A 23,578-nucleotide genomic window follows, 5' to 3' on the forward strand; every position below is an offset into this window, starting at 1 on the left:
ACATACAAATAACAAACAGATACATTAAAAGATGCTTAACATCACTAATCATCAGGGAAATGCAAATTAAAACCACAATGAGATATCACCTCACACCTGTTAGGATGGCTATTATCAAAATGAGAGGAGACAGTTAATGTTGGTGAGGCTTTGGAGAAAAGAGAACCCTCGTACATTGTTGGTGAAAATATAAACTGGGTCAACCATTATGGTAAACAGTAAGGAGGCTCTTTAAAAAAAAATGAAGATTAGAACTACCATCAGTTCAGTTCGGTTCAGTCGCTTAGTCATGTCCAACTCTTTGCAACCACATGGACTGCAGCACACCAGGCCTCCCTGTCCATCACCAACTCACAGAGCTTACTCAAACTCATGTCCATTGAGTTGGTGATGCCATCCAACCATCTCATCCTCTGTCATCTCCTTCTTGTCTCGCCTTCAAGCTTTCCCAGCATTAGGGTCTTTTCAAATGAGTCAGTTCTTCACATCAGGTGGCCAAAGAACTACCATGGGGTCCAGTAATTCCACTCCAAAGGAAAGAAAAACTGGATCTTAAAGGGGTAGCTGCTCTCCCATGTTTTGTTGTTTTTCTTTAGTCACTAAATCGTGTCTGACTCTTTGCGACCCCATGAACTGCTATGTTTATTCAGCATTATTCACAAAATATGGAAATGACTTAAATGTCCATTGACAGATTAGTGAATTAATACAAAGTGATACACACACTCAAGAATAATATTCAACCATGAGAAAGATGGAAATTCTGCCATTTGTGACAACATGGATAAAACTGGAGAACATTACGCTAACTGAAATAAGATAAAGAAGAAAAATATTATATGGTATCACTTGTATATGAAATAGAGGTATGAAGGGAAGATGGGGAAATGTAGATTAATGGGTACAAACTTTCAGTTATAACAAGTTCTAGGATATGAAGTACAGCATGGTGATTATAGTTAATAGTATGGTATTGGGTACTACGGGCTTCCCAGGTGTTGCTAGTGGTAAAGAATCCATCAGACAATGCAGGAGACATAGAATATGAAGGTTTGATCCCTGGATCACAAAGATCCCCTGGAAGGGGGCACACAACCCACTACAATATTCTTGCCTGGAGAATCCCAGGGACAAGAGGAGCCTGCAAGGCTACAGTCCCTAAGGTTGCAAAGAGTTGGACACAACTGAAGCAACTTAGCATTGGGTACAGCATACTTGAAAGTTGGTAAAAGTGTATATTAAGTGGTCTCACCAACAAAACAACAAAAAAAGGGTTAACTATATGAGATGTGTGAATTACCTTGATCTTGATAATCATTCCATTATATGGGTAGGTGTGTATATGTGTTAGGTCCATACCATTTCTGTCCTTTATTGAGCCCATCATTCTTGAAGAGATCTCTAGTCTATTTCAAGACAGATGGGTTCAATAAAGGACAGAATTGGTATGGACCTAACAGAAGCAGAAGATATTAAGAAGAGGTGGAAAAAATACACAGAAGAACTGTACAAAAAAGATCTTCATGACCAAGATAATCACGATGGCTTGATCACTCACCTAGAGGCAGATATCCTGGAATGTGAAGTCAAGTGGGCCTTAGGAAGCATCTCTACAAACAAAGCTAGTAGAGGTTATGGAATTCCAGTTGAGCTATTTCAAATCCTGAAAGATGATGCTGTGAAAATGCTGCACTCAATATGACAGCAAATTTTGAAAACTCAGCAGTGGCCACAGGACTAGAAAAGGTCCGTTTTCATTCCAATCCCAAAGAAAGGTAATGTCAAGGAATGCTCAAACTACCACACAATTGCACTCATCTCACACGCTAGTAAAGTAATGCTGAAAATTCTCCAAGCCAGGCTTCAGCAATACGTGAATGATGAACTTCCAGATGTTCAAGCTGGTTTTAGAAAAGGCAGAAGAACAAGAGATCAAATTGCCAACATCCGCTGGATCATCAAAAAAGCAAGATAGTTCCAGAAAAGCCTCTATATCTGCTTTATTGACTATGCCAAAGCCTTTGAGTGGATCACAATAAACTGTGGGAGATTCTGAAAGAGATGGGAATACCAGACCACCTGACCTGCCTCTTGAGAAACCTATATGCAGGTCAGGAAGCAACAGTTAGAACTGGGCATGGAACAACAGACTGGTTCCAAATAGGAAAAGAAGTATGTCAAGGCTGTATATTGTCACCCTGTTTATTTAGCTTCTATTCAGAGTACATCATGAGAAATACTGGACTGGAAGAAGCACAAGTTGGACTCAAGATTGCCGGGAGAAATATCAATAACCTCAGATATGCAGATGACACCACCCTTATGGCAGAAAGTGAAGAGGAACTAAAAAGCCTCTTGATGAAAGTGAAAGAGGAGAGTGAAAAAGTTGGCTTAAAGCTCAACATTCAGAAAATTAAGATCATGGCATCCGGTCCCATCACTTCATGGCAGATAGATGGGGAAACAGTGGAAACAGCCACTGACGTTGTTTTTTTGGGCTCCAAAATCACTGCAGATGGTGATTGCAGCCATGAAATTAAAAGACCCTTACTCCTTGGAAGGAAAGTTATGACCAACATAGACAGCATATTAAAATGCAGAGACATTACATTGTCAACAAAGGTCCGTCTAACAAGGCTATGGTTTTTCCTGTGCTCATGTATGGATGTGAGAGTTGGACTGTAAAGAAAGCTTAGTGCTGAAGAACTGATGCTTATGAACTGTGGTGTTGGATAAGATGCTTGAGAGTCCCTTGGACTGCAAGGAGATCCAACCAGGAGATCAGTCCTGGGTGTTCATTGGAAGGACTGATGTTGAAACTGAAACTCCAATATTTTGGCCACCAGATCTGACTCATTTGAAAAGACCCTGATGCTGGGAAAGATTGAGGGCAGGAGGAGAAGGGAATGACAGAGGATGAGATGGTTGGATGGGATCACCGACTCAATGGACCTGGGTTTGTGTGGACTCCGGGAATTGGTGATGGACAGGGATGCCTGGTGTGCTGCAGTTCATGGGGTCACAGAGTCAGACACGATTGAGTGACTAAACTGAACTGAACTGAATTGATGTATATGTGTGTGCATGTATTTGTTGCTCTGTCATATTCGGTTCTGCAACCCCATGGACTATAGTATGCCAGGCTCCTCTGTCGATGGGATTCTCCAGAAAAGAATACTGGAGTGGGTAGCCATTCCCTTCTCCAGGGATCTTCCTAACCCAGGGATTGAACCTGGGACTCCCACTTTGCGGGTGGATTCTTTCCTGTCTGAGCCACCAGGGAAGCCCTATGTATATATAATCATCAAGTTGTATACTTTAAATATATATGATTATATTTGTCAATCATTCCTCAATAAATTTGAAATGAATAAATGTTTCTTGGCCCCCAAACTGTTCCTGTTACCTTTGTTTTATGGTTTGAGTAAATATGATATTATTATTTCAAGAAATGAAACTAAATCTATAGAGGTAGAATATTCCATTTCCACTCTTAGTTTTACAAATGAGAATGTATCCACAACATGAGACACAGAGAGAGACAGACAGACATGTTCTTTGTGTTAATATAGCTATAGTTTCTCATGGCCCCAAATTTCATAGCATATTATTTACCTCTTCCTCTTTTATACTATTGAATTTAAATGCTGACTCTGTCACTTACTACCTTAGGAAATTTACTTAACTGGTCTACCCTTCAGTTTTCTCACTAACTAATAATAGACTCACAGGCTAATAATAATGTGAGTTATATGATATAGAGATATTGTGAGGATTGAATGAGTTAATACATACTAAGCACTTACCTGTGTAAGCATACTGCACCAAGGAATTAAGTGCATTAGGATCGATTCCTTCCATCTTGACCTCTTTTTGTTTGGCTTCAAGCACATCATTAGTAAACATCGCAGCAAAATAATCAGACACTGCACTAAGAACCAACCTAGAAATAGGAATGTTTCATAGGAACTTAAAACAGTCCATAATCTCACTGAAAAACATGAAATACAGTCAGTAAATGTGTAATACTGATAAGAATGCTTTCTGTGTATATATTTCATATTTCAGTAAATTATAGTGAAATTAGAAAAGTAAATTAAGTTTATTTTCTGTAGATAATTTGTGCTGCTTTTCTTCATTAATTTCTCTATGTTTAGCTCTTCTAACTATCATAGGGTGACATGGATCATATGGGCTAGTGCATTTTTAATATAATGACATAAAAATCTGTTTTCCTCAAAGCTCCAATTTGTAATCAATGGACTGATACTTTCTCATTCATACTTGCTATACTCAGTATACTTACCGATGGGCTGGAATCCGGAGATGTCCAGCAATGAGTAACACATCACACAGTTGTTTCTCTTTCAAGTAGTTCTCCATTTTTTGAAGAGTTTGTTGTGCATGGTTTACAGCATGGAACTGCTCCTCAAATCTGCTAACACTCATGTCTTCAGCATGCTGTGTAGCCAGTCTGAAAGGGGGAAAAGTGTGAGAATATGGTTTGTTTCTCCTAGTGAGTGTGCAAATATCCAGTGGAAATTTAGGTACATCACTCCTAAAATAAATAAATTGAATTAAAGTAAACAATATTTGCCCACCAATTCTAAATATTTTACTATTATTGCTCCCTAACTTCCATTATGGAGAAGGCAATGGCACCCCACTCCAGTACTCTTGCCTGGAAAATCCCATGGATGGAGGATCCTGGTGGGCTGCAGTCCATGGGGTCGCTGAGGGTCGGACACGACTGAGCGACTTCACTTTCACTTTTCACTTTCATGCATTGCAGAAGGAAACGGCAACCCACTCCAGTGTTCTTGCCTGGAGAATCCCAGGGACGGGGGAGCCTGGTGGGCTGCTATCTATGGGGTCGCACAGAGTTGGACACGACTGAAGTGACTTAGCAGCAACCTCCATTAAAGTGAAGTGTCATGGTTAGTATTTATATCTGGAATGTAACCATGGATGTAGTTATGTATAGTACAGCTGCAGACGTCATGCTAATTTTATATGCACACACAAATTTCAAAATACTAACCACTTTTTAAAAATTTTATTGACATCACAGTTAAATCATTAGGCATGACATGGTAGAATTGTAGGCATAATTTGAAATATTTTTTTCAAATTTGTTATGTTCTGGAGCTGCTCCATGAAGTATTCATTGCACATCAGAGATATTTCCTGGAGAATCTCAAGCATGAGAGTTCCATGATATTGTTTACAATTGTTTCCCATCAAGAAAATAAACATATTTCCATTTTTTATATTGTTTCTGTTTTACTGAGATATAATTGACATATTACATTGAGTAAATTTTAGATGTGCCACGTGATGATGATTCATATATATTGTGAAATGATTACCATGATAAGGTTGCGTGCATGCTCAGTCACTCAGTTATATCTGACTTTTTGTGACCCTATGGACTGTGGCCTGCTAGGCGCCTCTGTCCATGGGATTTTTCAAGACAAGTATACTAGAGTGGGTAGCCATTTCCTCCTCCAGCTGATCTTCATGACCCAGGGATGGAACCTGCATGTGCTGTGTCTCCTGCATTGGAAGGTGGATTCTTTACCACTGAGCCACATGTAAAAGGGACCACTTTTACATATACAGAATATTCAAGATTTTTTTTTTTCTTTCAGCACTTTATTTAGAGTAAGCCCTTCATATCCATGGATTGAACCCATCCACAGATTTTTGTATCTGTGGTGGGTCCTGGAATCAATTCCCCATGGATACTGAGGGACAAATGTATATCATACCACTGCCTTCTGTCTTGCAAGGTTTCTTCTCAGAAAATTATTGATAATTTTATTGATAATTCCTTGTATGTACTGAGTCACTTCTTTCTTGCTGCTTTCTAGACAACTCTGTCCTTTAGAGTTTCATTATAGTGTGTCTGGGTCTCTTTGGTTTAGCCTACAAAAAGTTCATTTACATACTTGTATTTCAAATCTATATCTCTCCTCAAATTTTGGGAATTCACTACCATTATTTCTTCTTTTTTAAGTATATAAGTAGGAGCACAATAAATATTTACTAATTGACTGGTTACAACTTTGTATTTTCACAAATCACAATCATAGAAGAGATGAATTTATGCTAATGGTTTTGACGAATGTCAAGAATTTAGAAAACATTTGACACTGAAATTTTTAAATATGCAGAAAAGTTGAAGGGAAAGAACAAAAATATAATGTCCCCCAAGACCCACAAACTTTTAACTGTTACCACAAGTACTTTATCTGTTTTACTGAATCATTTGAAAGTAAGTTATGACAATATGACACTTCATCCCTGAATATATAAGCATTTATCTCCTAGTGAAAGAGTCAATTCTTAGGTAGGTTGATAAGAAGTCCAGGGTCCCTGAGGAGGAAAAAGGGGCACAGTGCTCTTAAGGAGGGGAAAAGGACGATTTTTCCACATTGCTTTGTCTTAGTCACATAAGACATTATTTTCTCTCAGCTCAGAGCTAATGATTACACAACAAAACAACTCATCTTAAACTATATCGCAACAATGTATCCTGCTCAAGGTCATGTTTCTCCTTCTTAAGAACATTCTGACTAATCCTGTTATCTTAAAATTATATTGTGGGAGTGGGTCTGGTAAGACCTTTCTGTTGTTAGTTCTAATCTTGATAATTTAAGATGTATGTTGTGGGAGTGGGTCTGATATAAGTATATAAGGTTTTGATAAGACTAGTGACTGGAGGCACTTTCCATCCCCCTTCTGATTTCTATGTCAGAAGCTTTCTCTATCTCTTTTTATACTTTAATAAAACTCTGCTACACAAAAGCTTTTGAGTGATCAAGCCTGGTCCCTGGTCCCAAAGCAAAATCTTCTTCAGAGATCACAAATCCAACATCATTCACCATAGCTATTACTAGGAATAAGGATATTCTGCATATTATGGAGGAGCCTGGTGGGCTACAGTCCTCAGGGTCACAAAGAGTCGGACACGACTGAGTCACTTCACTTCACTTCACTTCACATCTTAAGGTGTGCCATTGCAACACCTGAGATGAATAGCTCAGTAAAATTTAATATAATAGATTTATATGGAATAATTTCCCCTATAGTTCTAATATGTCTTTTAAAACTTTTTTTTCCTCATCCAGGATCTAGTCAAAATTTATACATCCATCAGGTTATGTCTTTTCTCTCTCTCTTTATTTCTTTTTTTTTTTGTCTTTCCTCTTTTAATTTAATAAGGAATACTTCTTTCTAGCATTTTTTTTTCCATTATGACCTTTAGCTTTTTCAACCATTCTGAATTCTTGTATAATGTCCTAAAACTTGGATTTTTCTGTTTGTTTTTCTTTTCTTAGTAGATTTAAATTACAATTTCTCATTCTGTGGTGCATCTCTTAGTGCATCAGTAGAGATACAGAATGTCAAGCTGCCCCACTGCTGGTGATGCTAAGATGATTGATTAATTGTTTAAGATGGTAACTGCCAGATTTTTGTTTATTTAAAGTACATTTTTTGTAAATGAACAATATATGGGATGATACTGTGAAACATTTTAAACACCTTTCCATTCAAGTATTCATTGATAACATATGTCCAAGACCCTATTAAGTGTTCTAAGAAACGTTCTGCCCATTTTCTCTCTTTTCTCCATCTGAGATTTTAGTTCTGAATATATTGTTTTGTTTGATGATAGTTCTTAATTCTCTAAGGTTCCATTCACAGTTTTCACTTTTTTCTTTGTGTTTCTGAGATTTGATAAGTTCATATCAGTTCAATTCACTTCAGTTGCTCAGTTATGTCTGACTCTTTGTGACACAACTGACTGCAGCACGCCAGGCTTCCCTGTTCATTATCAACTCCAGGAACTTTCTCAAACTGATATCCATCGAGTCAGTAATGCCATCCAACAATCTCATCCTCTGTCATCACCTTCTCCTCCTGCCTTCGATCTTTCCCAGCATCAGGGTCTTTTCCAATGAGTCAGCTCTTCACATTAGGTAGCCAAAAGTATTGGAGCTGCAGCTTCAGCATCAGTCCTTCCAATGAATGTTCAGGATTGATTTCCTTCAGGATTGTCTGGTTTGATCCCTTGAAGTCCAAGGGATTCTCAAAAGTCTTCTCCAACACCACAGTTCAAAAGCCTCAGTTCTTTGGTGCTCAGCTTTCATTATGGTCCAACTCTCACATCCATACATGACTACTGCAAAAACCATAACTTTGACTAGAAGGATCTTTGTCAGCAAAGTAATGTTTCTACCTTTTAATATGCTGTCTGGGTTGGTCATAGCTTTTCTTCCAAGGAAAAGTGTCTTTTAATTTTATGGCTGCAGTCACCATCTGTAGTGATTTTGGAGCCCAAGAAAATAAAGTCTCTCACTGTTTCCATTATTTCACCATCTATTTGCCATGAAGTAATGGGACCAAATGCCATGATCTTAGTTTTTTTGGAGATTGCATCTTAAGCCAGCCCTTTCACTTTCCTTTTATACTTTCATCAAGAAGCTCTTCAGTTCCTCTTCACTTTCTGCCATAAGGGTGGTGTCATCTGCATATCTGAGGTTATTGATATTTCTCCTGACAACCTTGATTCCAGCTTGTGCTTCACCCAACCCAGCATTTTGCATGATGTACTCTGAATATAAGTTAAATAAGGAGGGTGACAATATACATCCTTGACAAACTTCTTTCCCAATTGGGAACCTAACTGTTGCTTCTTGACCTGCATATAGATTTCTCAGAAGACAGGTCAGATGATCTGGTATTCAAATCTCTTGAAGAATTTTCCACAATTTGTTGTGATCCACACAGCCAATGGCTTTGGCATAGTTAATAAAGCAGAAGTAGATGTTTTTCTGGAACTCTCTTGCTTTACCTAGGATCCAATGGATGTTGGCAATATGATCTCTGGTTCTTCTGCCTTTTCTAAATCCAAGTTGAACATCTGGAAGTTCTTGGTCCAAGTGCTGTTGAAGCCTGGCTTGGGGAATTTTGAGCATTACTTAACTAGCATGTGAGATGGGTGCCATTGTGTGGTAATTTGAACATTATTTGGTATTGCCCTTCTTTGGGATTGGAATGAAAACTGACCTTTTCCAGTCCTGTGGCCACTGCTGAGTTTTCCAAATTTGCTGGCATATTGAGCACAGCACCTTAACAGCATCATCTTTCAGGATTCAAAATAGCTCAACTGGAGTTCCATCGCCTCCAATAGCTTTGTTTGTAGTGATTCTTCCTAAGGCCCACTTGACTTTGGACTCCATGATGTCTGGCTCTAGGTGAGTGACCACATCGTCATGGTTATCTGGGTCATGAAGATCTTTTTTGTGTAATTCTTCTGTGTATTTTCACCACATTTTACTAATATTTTTTGCTTTTGTTAGGTCTATACCATTTCTGTCCTTTATTGTGCCCATCTTTACATGAAATGTTCCCTTGGTATCTCTAATTCTCTTAAAGTGATCTCTAGTCTTTCCCATTCTATTGTTCTCCTCTATTTCTTTGCATTGATCACTTAGGAAGCTTTTCTTATCTTTTCATGCTATTCTTTGGAACTCGGCATTCAGATGGATATATCTTTCCTTTTTTCCTTTACCTTTAGCTTCTCTTCTTTTCTCAGCTTTTTGAAAGATCTCCTCAGACAACCTCCACAGACAACCATTTTGCCTTTTTGCATTTCTTTTTCTTGGATATGGTCTTGATCACTGCCTCATGTACAATGTCATGAACCTCTGTCCATATTTCTAGGCACTCTATCAGATCTAATTCCTTGAATCTATTTGTCACTTCCACTGTAGAATTGTAAGGACTCAAAATTCATATAACTTGTTCATTTAACTTGTCTTATGATCACAAGTTCATATAAATTCTCTTCAAATTCACAGATCTTTTTCCTGCAAGTTCAAGTCTGTTATTGAAGTTCTCTAGTAAATTCTTCAATTCAGTATTGTATATTCAGGTCCAGAATTTCTGTTTGTTTGCTTTTTTTTTTTGTTAATTTCTATATCTTTCTTGATATCCTTATTTTGTTTATATATTGCTTTTCTGACTTTTAATTATTTTTCTGTGTTTTCCTTTAGCTCTTTGAAGATACTTAAGAAAGTTGTTTAAGTTATTTGTCTAGAAATTTTAAAACATGTGGCTTTTTAAGGTCAGTTTCTGGATACTTATTTTGCTCCTTTTGAATCCGCTATGTTTCCATGTTTCTTTGCATGTCTTATGATCTTTTGGTAAAACTGGGTGTTTGGAAAAACAGCCACTTTTCCTAATCTTTGCATGATGGTTCAGTGTGGGGAATGTCTTTCACTAATCTGCCCAGCATGAAGGATGAGGTCTTTTCAGGCCTTTTTTGAAAATGCATATGTGTGGACTTGCATATGTGCATTTTAATACCAATCTCACATACACACACCTGCTTATGCATGTCTTAATTTCTCTAAGTCTCGTCTCTGCTTCTTTGTTGGGCCTTAAATATTCTACCATATTCCTTTGCCTATAATCTCTTGCCCCCAGGTTTCCATGGGTCTATAGTCTTTCTACATTTTTCACATGCATGTGAGATGGGTATCTGCCACTACTTTCTGTGACTTATAACCTGGAATTCAAACCACACTGGTATTCTCATCTGAGCACTGAGTTAGGCAATACTGAAATCAGTTTGTTGCATATCTTGTGGATAGGGAAGAATGTAGCAAAAAAGTTCACACATTTCTTATAACTTGAGGGAGAAATCAAGAAATAAGCTGCCTACGTCCAGTTGTGTTGTGCCACCCTGGTACAAGAGCAAGCGTAAATGCAATGAAATTTCTTATTGATTTGAATATGACATTTTATGGATGTGCTTGACTGCTGTATATCCTTGATTTCCTTCCAAAGCTCCCCAAAAGCCTTTTAAATCAATCTGTAATTGTTTACTTGATATTTACATAGAGGACAAAGGTCTGGAGCTTCTTAACTCATCATTGTGCTGACATCACAGAAGCTTTACAATATGATTTTTATTTAATTTCAGGATGCGGAACACGTGTACACCCGTGGCAGATTCATGTTGATGTATGGCAAAACCAATACAATATTGTTAAGTAATTAGCCTCCAATTAAAATAAATAAATTTATATTTTAAAAAAGAATACTTTAATTCCCTATTTTTCTGATTAGCAGTAAAACAGATATCAGAAAAATAAAACTTTGAGATTTTTGCTGCAAAGCTCTTTTGTAAAATATTACTTTAAGAACAAATGAAAAGCAGTATCTTAAAAAATGGTGAGGGTGTGATAATTTTGGTGGCCACTTTGGAAGGCTGTTTGGAAATATAAAGTTTAAAAAATGAAAGTATACTTTGTAAAGACATTATTGGCAAGCTTCTGAGTTTTAAGTTGAAAATCTGAATGTAGTTATTTTAGAGAATGTGTCTTTTACTATAGTTCAAATGCTGTGATAACACAGAGCAAGGAACTTCCCTAGTGGTCCAATGGTTACGACTTTGCCTTACAATGCAAGGGGTACGGGTTCAATTACAGCCAAGAAACCAGAACATTAAACAAAAACCAAATTGCAACAAATTCAATAAAAGCTTTAAAAATGATCCACATTAAAAAAAAAAAAAAAGTTTGTTTTTTTTTTTTAAAGAACCAGATGGTGCTAACATAGTGCATAAATTAATATTGAAGTATTTCACAAGTAGCTTCATACTTTTTGTTTTTCTTTTGTAAGTTCTACTTTTCAAGTGAGCCATGGAAATTAAATGGAAACTTAGCCTTCTTATAATGGTGTTGCCTTAGCTCCTAAAATGTCTTCTAATGGTGTTGCTTTAGTTCCTAAAACTCATTATAGAAAATGTCATTTTCATACTGAGGTAATATAAAACTGCAGAGAAAAATTAACTTCTATATTTTTCTGTATATGGTAATGCTTGTACATACTAAAAATTGTTCTCTTATATCCAGGGGACAACCTTATTCCTTAAATAAAATATTTGTACTGACTCTTTTAGAGAGCTTTAAAGCTTCATCCATGTGCTTTTCCTGGCAAATAGAAGGCATTCAGTAAATGTCTGATGAAGGTATAATTTATGCACTTTTTAAATGCTATTGTAGCTTTAACTTTCTAGTGATAAAGAACCCACTTGCCAATGCAGAAGATGTAAGAGACACAGGTTCAGTCCCTAGGTCGGAAAGATCCCCTGAAGGAGGGCATGGCAGCCCGCTCCAGTATACTTTCCTGGAGAATCCTATGGATAGAGGAGCCTGGCAGGCTACAGTCCATAGGATCACAAAGAATCTGACATACCTGAAGTGACTGAGCACAAACACAGCTTGAACTTTACTACATTTGGAGTCTTGGAAGTGGATAAATTAAATCTCAAGAGCAAATCACAAACTTAAAACTTCTTATTTCTAAGATAGCTATGCACATTATATAAACTTGTAGTCATGCAGATATCATAATTTTGAGTGATGTAAATTAAGCAAAAATTTAAATCTATAGTAAGTAGTAGATTTTTCTCTGGAGAAATGATGCATTCTTTTGTGTCAAGTCAAATAAGTCTTTTAATATATTGGGTTGGCCCTAAAGTTCATTCAGGTTTTTGTACAATGTTATGGGAAAACCTGAACGAATTTTTGGTAAGCCCAATATCATATGTGATCATATTTTAAGATATTATCTGTTGTAAATTACTGAAATTGTTATTTATAAAGAAATATTATATATAGATAATGTAAAACAATAGATTAAAATATTTCCATTCAATCCAAAACATTTGCCATATATGAAGGCTTATCAGTTGTTAATATTTCAGACAATATATTTCAAAATTTTGTTGTTATTTAATTATTATAAATGATGCATCAAAGTCAAAATCACTTTCATCTGAGATTCTAAAATTTATTTGCTCTTGGATTTCTAGCTTTCAGAATTATGAAAAAGTATTCTGATGCTGGGAGGGATTGGGGGCAGGAAGAAAAGGGGACGACAGAGGATGAGATGGCTGGATGGCATCACCGACTCGATGGACGTGAGTTTGAGTGAACTCCAGGAGTTGGTGATGGACAGGGAGGCCTGGTGTGCTGCGATTCATGGGGTTGCAAAGAGTCAGACATGACTGAGCGACTGAAATGAACTGAACTGACACTTATATTGTTTAAATAACCAAGTCTGTGGTATTTCATTATGGCAGTCCTAGAAAACTAATGTAAGCCATATATAAAATTGAATATGATAATGTCAGGTTCTTTTCGCCATTAGCTTATAAACATTTGCTGAAAGAAACTACATGCATTTAATAATAATAAATGACAAAATCACAAGAGATGTCAACAACTTATTAAATATTAATTACATCAATTTCATTTTAAAAATTAATAAAATTTGAGAGGAAACAATGTAGTGTAGTCATTAAGAACTTAGACCTTTTACTCAGATAAAGTCTTACTTTCCATTCCAATACTTAATTAATTACTTTAAGAAAGTTACTAATCTTCCCTAATGCTCAGCTCCTCTTTTTTTTATTTTTTTATTTTATTTATTTAATTTACTTTTTTTTTTTTTTTTACTTTACAATATTGTATTGGTTTTGCCATACATCAACATGCATCCGCCACGGGTGTACATGTGTTCCCCATCCTGAACCCCCCTCCCACCTCTCTCCCCATACCATCCCTCTGGGTCATCCAACTCCTCTTATCTGTAAAATAGTGCCAACTCCAAAGATTTTTTTAAAATGATGCAACAGGAAGTACTCATTAACTATTAGCTATCATAGTCACCAAAAGCACCAGCACTGACACTACAATCATAATAATTTCATTATGATAATCACTATCTAGTACTACAATGATCACTGAAAGCAGCAGAAAAAAAAAATAGGATAGCTTTAGAAGGATACAGTAAGAATGCAGGTGAGCTTAGCCTTGAAGGGTGGACATGGCCTGGCTGAGCAGAAAAGAATGAGAAAGATATTTTAGGAATGGAGAATAAGGTGAACAAAAGTTTGTAAGTGTTGTACTGCTGTTATTTTGCCCAGCTAAACTTCTCATAACGTGTTAGAAGGAAGGTAGAAGTAGCAAAGTAAAATGTAGACTAGGAATAAAAGTTAAACACCAGTAAAATCATAGGCCATTTACAAAACCTGGTATGGGGAATGAAAACTGAGAAAAGAGAAATCTGCACTTGGGAACTGAGTCATTGGGAAGAAGTTGCTCAGAGTTAGTCTGAAGGACAGTTCTAGACTTCACCTGACAGTGACTTGACAAAGAAAATGAAAGTAGTTAGCATTTGGTTGTAGTGAGACCCTTTTTGAAGTTCTTCCCTGAGTGAAGTAATAGAAATTCTGAGCCAGATGCCTGGCAGTAGAAAAGTGCACAGCATGTTCAACACTAGCATTTGACTACCTTCATTGGGATATACAGATTACATATGAAACAAAAGTGAAAGCAATAACTAACATTTACTGATTTTTTTAAATCTTTTTATTTTTAATTGGATAAATTAAATAAATAAAAATTTATCTTTAATTTAATTTTATTTAAAAATAAAAATTTTATTTTTAATTGCTTTACATATTGGGCTGGTTTCTTCTATACATCAACATGAATCAGCCATAAGTACACATATGCCCCCTCCTTCTTGAACCTGTCTCCCACCTCTCGTCCCATCCCACCCCTCTAGAATGTCACAGAGCACCAGCTTTGAGCTCCCTAAGTCATACAGCAAATTCCCACCAGCTATCTATTTTACATATGGTAAAGTATATGTTTCAATACTACTCTCTATTCATGCTACCCTCTTCTTCTACTATGTTCACAAGTTGGTTCACTGTCTGCATCTCCATTGTTGCTCTGCAAATAATTTCATCAATACCATCTTTCTACGTTTGAAATATATGTGCTAATATATGATATTTGTTTTTCTCTTTCTGATTTACTTCATTCTGTGTAATAGGCACTAGGTTCATCTGCCTCATTATAACTGACTCAAATACATTCATTTTTATGTCTGAGCACCAGGCTGAGATGGCACAGGAGCGGCCGAGAGGAGCTACCCCATGTCCAAGGTCAGGGGTGGCAGCTGAGAGGAGCAACCCCACATCCAAAGAGTGGTGGCTGCATGGGTGCAGAAGGGCTGAAAGGAGCTACTCCATGTTCAAGGTCTGGAAGGGCGACCTTGTCCAAGGTAAGGAACAGTGGCTGCAATTTTCTGGAGCAGCTGTGAAGAGATACCCCACATCCAAGGTATGAGAAACCCAAGTAAGACGGTAGGTGTTGCCAGAGGCATCAGAGGGCAGACACACTGAAACCATAATCACAGAAAAGTAGCCAATCTGATCACACGGACCACAGCCTTGTCTAACACAATGAAACTAAGCCTTGTCGTGTGGAGCCACCCAAGATGGACGGGTCATGGTGGAGAAGTCTGACAGAATGTGGTCCACTGGAGAAGGGAATAGCAAACCACTTCAGTATTCTTACCTTGAGAACCCCATGAACAGTATGAAAAGGCAAAATGATAGGATACTGAAAGAGGAACTCACCAGGTCGGTAGGTGTCCAATATGCTACCGGAGATCAGTAGAGAAATAACTCCAGAAATAATGAAGAGAAGGAGCCAAAGCTAGAACAATATCCAACTGTGGATGTGACTGGTGATAGGAACAAGGTCCAATGCTGTAAAGAGCAATATAGCATAAGAAACTGGAATGTCAGGTCCATGAATCAAGACAAATTGGAAGTGGTCAAACAGGAGATGGCAAGACTGAACGTTGACACTCTAGGAATCAGAGAACTAAAATGGACTGGAATGGGTTAATTTAACTCACATGACCATTAAATCTACTACTGTGGGCAGGAATCTCTCAGAAGAAACGGAGTAGCCATCATGGTCAACAAAAGAATCTGAAATGCAGTACTTAGATGCAATTTCAAAAACGACAGTGATCTCTGTTCATTTCCAAGTCAAACCATTCAATATCATGGTGATCCAAGCCAATGCCCCTACCAGTAATGCTGAAGAAGCTGAAGCTGAAAGGTTCTATGAAGACCTACAAGACCTTTTAGAACTAACACCCAAAAAAGATGTCCTTTGCATTATAGGGGACTGGAGTGCAAAACTAGGAAGTCAAGAAACACCTAGAGTAAAAGGCAAATTTGGCCTTGGAATATGGAATGAAGCAGGGCAAAGGCTAACAGAGTTTTGCCAAAAAAATGCACTGGTCATAGAAAACACCCTCTTCCAACAACACAAGAGAAGACTACACATGGACATCACCAGATGACAAACACCGAAATCAGATTGATTATATTCTTTGCAGCCAAAGATGGAAAAGCTCTATACAATTAGCAAAAACAAGACCAGGAGCTGACTGTGGCTCAGATCATGAAGCCCTTATTGCCAAATTCAGAATTAAATTGAAGAAAGTAAGTAAAATCATTGGACGATTCAGGTATGACCTAAATCAAATCCCTTATGATTATACAGTGGAAGTGAGAAATAGATTTAAGGGACCAGATCTAATAGACAGAGTACCTGATGAACTATGGACGGAGTTCATAGTTCATGACATTGTACAGGAGACAGGGATCAAGACCATCCCATGGAAAAGAAATGCAAAAAAGCAAAATGGCTCTCTGAGGAAGCCTTACAAACAGCTGTGAAAAGCAAAGGAGGATGCAGAGTTCCAAAGAATAGCAAGGAGAGATAAGAAAGCCTTCCTCGGTGATCAATGCAAAGAAATAGAGGAAAACAACAGAATGGGAAAGACTAGAGATCTCTTCAAGAAAATTAGAGATACCAAGGGAACATTTCATGCAAAGATGGGCTCGATAAAGGACAGAAATGGTATGGACCTAACAGAAGCAGAAGATGTCAAGAAGAGGTGGCAAGAATACACGGAAGAACTGTACAAAAAAGATCTTCATGACCCTGATAATCACGATGGTGTGATCACTCACCTAGAGCCAGACATCCTGGAATGTGAAGTCAAGTGGGTCTAGAAAGCATCATTATGAACAGAGCTAGTGGAGGTGATGGAATTCCAGTTGAGCTATTTCAAATCCTGAAAGATGGTGCTTTGAAAGTGCTACATGCAATATTCCAGTAAATTTGGAAAACTCAGCAGTGGCCACAGGACTGGAAAAGGTCATTTTTCATTCTAGTCCCAAAGAAAGGCAATGCCAAAGAATGCTCAAACTACTGCACACTTGTGCTTATCTCACACACTAGTAAAGTAATGCTGAAAATTCTCCAAGCCAAGCTTCAGCAACATGTGAACCATGAACTTCCAGATGTGCAAGCTGGTTTTAGAAAAGGCGGAGGAACCAGAGATCAAATTGCCAACATCCGCTGGATCATCGAAAAAGCAAAAGAGTTCCAGAAAAACATATATTTCTGCTTTATTGACTATGCCAAAGCCTTTTACTGTGTGGATCACAACAAACTGTGGAAAATTCTGAAAGAGATGGGAATACCAGACCCCCTGACCTGCTTCTTGAGAAACCTATATACAGGTCAGGAAACAACAGTTAGAACTGGACATGGAACAACAGACTGGTTCCAAATAGGAAAAGGAGTATATCATGGCTGTATATTGTCACCTTGTTTATTTAACTTATATGCAGAGTACATCATAAGAAATGCTGGGCTGGAGAAAGCACATGCTGGAATCAAGATTGCTGGGAGAAATATCAATAACCTCAGATATGCAGATGACACCATCCTTATGGCAGAAAGTGAAGAGGAATGAAAAAGCCTCTTGATGAAAGTGAAAGAGGAGAGTGAAAAAGTTGACTTTAAGATCAACATTCAGAAAGCTAAGATCACGGCATCTGATACCATCACTTCATGGGAAATAGATGGAAAACAGTGGAAACAGTGTCAGACTTTATTTTTTGGGCTCCAAAATCACTGCAGATGGTGACTGCAGCCATGAAATTAAAAGATGCTTACTCCTTGGAAGGAAAGTTATGACCAACCTAGATAAAATATTAAAAAGCAGAGATATTTCTTTGTCAACAAAGGTCTGTCTAGTCAAGGCTATGGTTTTCCAATGGTCATGTATACATGTGAGAGTTGGACCATAAAGAAAGCTGAGCACTCAAGAACTGATGCTTTTGCACTGTGGTGTTGGAGAAGACTCTTGAGAATCCCTTGGACTGCAAGGAGATCCAACCAGTCCATCCTAACTGAGACCAGTCCTGGGTGTTCATCAGCAGGACTGATGCTGAGGCTGGAACTCCAGTACTTTGGCCACCTCATGCGAAGTGTTGAGTCATTGGAAAAGACCCTGATGCTGGGAAGGATTGGGGGCAGGAGGAGAAGGGTACAACAGAGGATGAGATGGCTGGATGGCATCACGGACTCGATGCACATGAGTTTGGGTAAACTCCGGGAGTTGGTGATGGACTGGGAGGCCTGGCGTGCTGCTATTCATGGAGTCGCAAAGAGTCGGACACGACTGAGCAACTGAACTGAACTGAACTGAATATTCCACTACATTTATGTACTACCACTTCTTTCAATGAACATCTAGGTTGCTTCTACATCTTAGCTATTGTCGATAATGCTGAAATGAACATTTGAGTACATGTATCTTTTTAAATTACCGTGTCCTTGGGATATATGCCCAGTAATGAGATTGTTGGATCATATGGTAGTTTTATTCCTATTTTTTTAAGGAATCTCCATACTGTTCTTCATGGTGGCTTTATTAATTTATATTCCCACCAACAGTGCAAGAGGGTTCCCTTTTCTTCACATCCTCTCCAGCATTTATTTTTGGTAGATTTTTTGATGAAGGTCATTCTGACCAGTGTGAGGTGATACCTCATTATAGTTTTTGTTTTTTTTTTTCTTTTTATTTATTTTTTTAATTTTATTTTATTTTTAAACTTTACATAATTGTATAGTTTTGATTTACATGTTGCTAATAATGAGCAATGTTGAGCAACTTTTCTTAGCCATTTGTATGTCTTCAGAGAAATGTCTGTTTAGGTTTTCTGATTACTTTTTGTTGGGCTGTTCGTTTTTCTGGTATTGAGATGCATGGACTGCTTGTATATTTTGAAGATCAATCCTATGTTAGTTGATTTATTTGCTATTATGTTCTCCCATTCTAAGTATTGTCTTTTATTTTCTTTATATTTTACTTTGTTATGCAAGAGTTTCTAAGTTGAAATAAGTCCCATTTGTTTACTTTTGTGTTTATTTCCATTAATCAAGGAGGTGGGTCATAGAGGATCTTGCTCTTATTTATATCAAGGAATGTGGTATATTTTTCTCTAAGAGTTTTATAGTTTTTGACCTTAAGTTTTTAATCCATTTAGAGATTATTTTTGTGTAAGGTACTAGGAGGTGCTCTAGTTTCATTCTTTTGCATGTATTTGTCCAGTTTTCCCAGCACCACTTGCTAAAGAGCCTGCCTTTTCTCCATTGTATATTCTTGCCTCTTTTGTCAAAGGTAAGGTGGCCACAGTGTGTGGGTTTATCTCTGGGCTTTCTGTATTGCTCCATTGGTCTGTATCTCTGTTTTTGTGCCAGTACCACACTGTCTTGATGACTGTAGCTTTGTAGTATAGTCTGAAGTCAGAAAGGTTGAGTCCTCTAGCACTTTTTTTCTTTCTCAAGATTACTTTGGCTATTTGGTGTCTTTTCCCCCAAAACAATATGATTTTTTTTTTTGCTATATTTCTGTGAAAAGTACATTTCATAGTGTGATATGGATTGCATTGAAAATATAGATTTCTTTGGATAGTGTAGTCATTTTTACAATATTGATTCTTCCAATGTAAGAACATGTTATATCTCTCAATCTGTTTGTGTCATCTTTGATTTCTTTCACTGCTGTGTTATAGTTGTGTGCATAGAGGTTATTAGTCTCTTTAGATAAGTTTATTCCTAGATATTTTATATTTTTGCTGCAATGTTGAATGTGGTTGTTTCCCTAATTTCTCTTTCTGATTTTTCATTGTTAGTATACAGGAATTCAAGGAATTTCTATTGTATATTAATTTTATATCATGCAACTATACTATACTATATTCATTGACTAGCTCTATTAATTTTCTGGTGGCATTTTTATAGTTTTCTATGTATAGTGTCATGTCATCTGCAAAGAGTGAGTTTTACTTCTTTTCTAATCTCAATTCATTTTATAATTTTTTTCTTCTCTGATTGCTGTGGTTAGGACTTTCAAAACTATGTTGAATAATAGTGGTTAGAGTGCGCACCCTTGTCTTGTCTGATCTTAGAGGAAATGATTTCACTTTTTCACCATTAAGAATAATGTTTGCTGTGGGTTTGTTTATATATGTCCTTAATTACATTGAGGTATGTTCCTTCTACCTGGAGGAAGGCATGGCAACCCACTCCAGTATTCTTGCCTGGAGAATTCTCATGGACAGAGGAGTTTGGCTGACTACAGTTCATGGGGTCACAAATAGTGGGACATGACTGAGCAACTAAGCACAGCACAGTAGATGGTCCTTCTGTGCCTACTTTCTGGAGATTCTTTATCATAAGCGGGTGTTGAATTTTCTCAAAAGCTTTCTCTGCATCTATTGAGATGATTATATGGTTTTTGTCTTTCAGTTAGTTACTATGGTGTATCACATTGATTGACTTGCATACATTGAAGAATCCTTGCACCCTGGGATAAAGCTCAGTTGATCATAATGTGTGATCAAGTTAATGTGTTACTGGATTCTGTTTGCTAGAATTTTGTTTAAGACTTTTTATATCTATGTTTATTAGTGATACTGGCCTGTAATTTTCTCTTTTTTGTGGCACCTTTGTTTGGTTTTGGTATCAGAGTGATGGTGGCCTTGTTGAATGAGTTTGGGAGCTTTAATTCCTCTGCAATTTCCTGGAATAGTTTGAGCAGGATAGGTAGGGGTTATCTCTTGTCTAAACTTTTGGTAGATTTTTCCTATGAAGCCATCTGGCTCTGGGTTTTTGTTTGTAGGAAAACTTTTTTATTTCCATGCTTTTGATTGGTTTCCTCATGTTTTCTATTTCTTCCTGGTTCAGTTTTGGAAAGTTATATTTTTCAAGCATTTGTCAATTTTCCCCCAAGTTGTCCATTTTATTGACATGTAGTTGCTTGCAGTAATCTCTTATCAACCTTTGTGTTTCTGCATTGTGTGTTGTAACTTTCCCCTTTTCATATTTAATTATACTGATTTGAGTCTTCACTGTTTTGTTCTTGATAAGTTTGGCTAACAGTTTGTCAACTTTGTTTATCTTCTTAAAGAACAAGTTTTTATTCATCTTTGCTATTGTCTCCTTTGTTTCTTTTTCATTTATTTCTGCTCTGATTTTTATATTTTTTTCCTTCTATTATCTTTGGTTTTGTTGTTGTTCTTTTTCTTGTTGCTTTAGGTGTAGAGTTAAGTTGTTTATTTGATGTTTCTCTTGCTTCTTTAGGTAGGCTTGTATGGCTATAAACTTCCTTCTTAGAACTGCTTTTACTGCATCCTGTAGGTTTTGAGTTGCCCTGTTTTCATTGTCATTTGCCTCTAGGTATTTTGTATTTCCTCTTTAATTTTTTTTTAGTGACCTTTTGGTTATTCAGAAGTGTATTGTTTAGCCTGCATGTGCTTGCGCTTTTTATAGTAACTTCACTGTGATATCTAATATTATAGCATTGTGGTCAGAAAGGATGGTTGAAATGATTTCAATTTTTAAAAATTTACCAAGGCTTTATTTGTGATCCAAGATGTGATCTGTCTTAGAGAATGTTCCATATGCACTTGACAAAACCTGAAATCTACTCTTTCTGGATGAAATGCCCTGTAGATATCAATTAGGTCTAACTGGGCCAATGTATTGTTTCTAGTGTTTGTTTCCTGATTAATTTTCTATCTGGATCATTTTTTCATTGTTTTGAGTCGGGTGTTAAATTCCCCCACTATCATGTGTTACTGTCGACTTTTCCTTTAATTGCTGTTAGCATTTGTCTTACGTATTGAGTTACTCCTATGTTGGGTACATATAGATTTTTAACTGCTATATCTTCTTGTATTGACCCCTTAATCATTATGTTGTGCCCTTCCTTATCTCTTTAATGGTCCTTATTTTAATGTCTGTTTTTTCAGATATGAGTAGTGCTATTCCTGCTTTCTTTTGCTTTTCATTTGCATGGAGTATCTTTTTTTCAGCTCCTCAATTTCAGTCTGTATATGCCCTTAGGTATGAGGTGGGTCTCTTGTGGACAGCACATTCTTGCTTTTGTATTCATTCAAGTAATCTGTGTCTTTTGGTTGGAACATTTGAACCATTTACATTTAAGGCAATTATTGATATACATGATCCTATTACCACTTCCTTTATTATTTTGGGTTTGTTTTTGTAGGTCTTTACTTTTTCTTTTGTGTCCTGCCTAGAGAAGTTCCTTTAGTATTTTTTGTAAGCTGATTTGGTGGTGCTGAATTCTCTTCACTTTTGCTTGTCTGTAAAGCTTTTGATTTCTCCTTCAAATCTAAATGAGATCCTTGCTGGATAGAGTAGTCTTCTTTGTAGCTTTTTTTTCCCTTTCATCACTTTAAGTACATTGCACCCCTCCTTTCTGGCCTGAAGAGTTTCTCTTGAAAACTCAACCAGTAGCATTATGTGGATTCAATGGTAACTATATGGGTATATTATTTGTTGCTTTTGCTTTGCTGTGTTTAATATTTGTTCTTTGTACTTAATTTTCATTATTTTGATTAATATGTCTCTTAACGTGTTTCTCCTAGACTTTATCCTGTATGGGATTCCCTGGGCTTCCTGGACTTGGATGGATATTTCCTTTCCCATGTTAGGGAAGTTTTTGAATATAATCTCTTCAAATATTTTCTCATACTCTTTCTTTTTCTCTTATTCTTCTAGGACCCCTATAAATGAATGTTGACACACTTAATTTTGTCCCAGATGTCTCTGAGATTGTCCCTGTTTCTTTTTATTCTTTATTTCTTTATTCTACTCTTCTTCAGTTATTTCCACCATTCTATCCTCCAGATCACTTATCTGTTCTGCCTCAGTTATTCTGCAGTTGGTTCCCTCTAGTGTATTTTTAATCTCAGATATTGTGTTGTTCATTGGATTGTTTATTCTTTATTCCTTCTAGGTCCTTGATAAACATTTCTTGTATTTTCTCAATCCATGCCTCCAGTCTATTTATCTGTGCATCCATCTTATTTCCAAGATTTTGGATCATTTTTACTATCATTACTCTGAGTTCTTTTTCAGGTAGACTGCCTATTTGTTTTCATTTGTTTGGTCTTGTGAGTTTTTATCATGTTCCTTTATCTGGTGCATGTTTATCTTTCTTTTCATTTTATTTAATGTACTGTGTTTGGGATCTCCTTTCTGCAGGCTGGGAAGTCATTGTTCCTCTTAATTGTGGAGTCTGCCCCACTGTGAGTGGGTTTAGATCAGTGCCTTGTGAAGGTTTCCTGGTTTAGGGGACTCATGCCTGTGTTCTGGTGGATAGAACTGGATCTTGTTCCTCTGAAGGGAGGTTCCAGGCCCAATAGTGTGTTTTCTGGTATCTATGGGCTTGGTATGGCTTTGGGCAGCCTATGTGCTAATGTGTGGGGTTGTGTTCCTGTTTTGCTGAAGGTCTG

The 23,578-nt window shown here is 37.1% G+C and overlaps 1 protein-coding gene across 1 annotated transcript in view; it reads right to left on the reverse strand.

Moving 5' to 3' along the window:
- Nucleotides 1-23,578, reverse strand: part of KLHL4 (kelch like family member 4) — a 125,578-nt gene that overhangs the window by 46,655 nt on the left and 55,345 nt on the right. The window contains exons 2-3 of the mRNA XM_025276270.3: nucleotides 4,307-4,474; nucleotides 3,807-3,943 (exon numbers count right to left, since the gene is read on the reverse strand). Of these exons, the coding sequence (XP_025132055.3) occupies nucleotides 3,807-3,943; nucleotides 4,307-4,474 (305 nt within the window). The remainder of the gene's footprint in view (nucleotides 1-3,806; nucleotides 3,944-4,306; nucleotides 4,475-23,578) is intronic.

Source organism: Bubalus bubalis, chromosome X (genome assembly GCF_019923935.1).
Source record: "Bubalus bubalis isolate 160015118507 breed Murrah chromosome X, NDDB_SH_1, whole genome shotgun sequence".
NCBI lineage: Eukaryota > Metazoa > Chordata > Mammalia > Artiodactyla > Bovidae > Bubalus > Bubalus bubalis.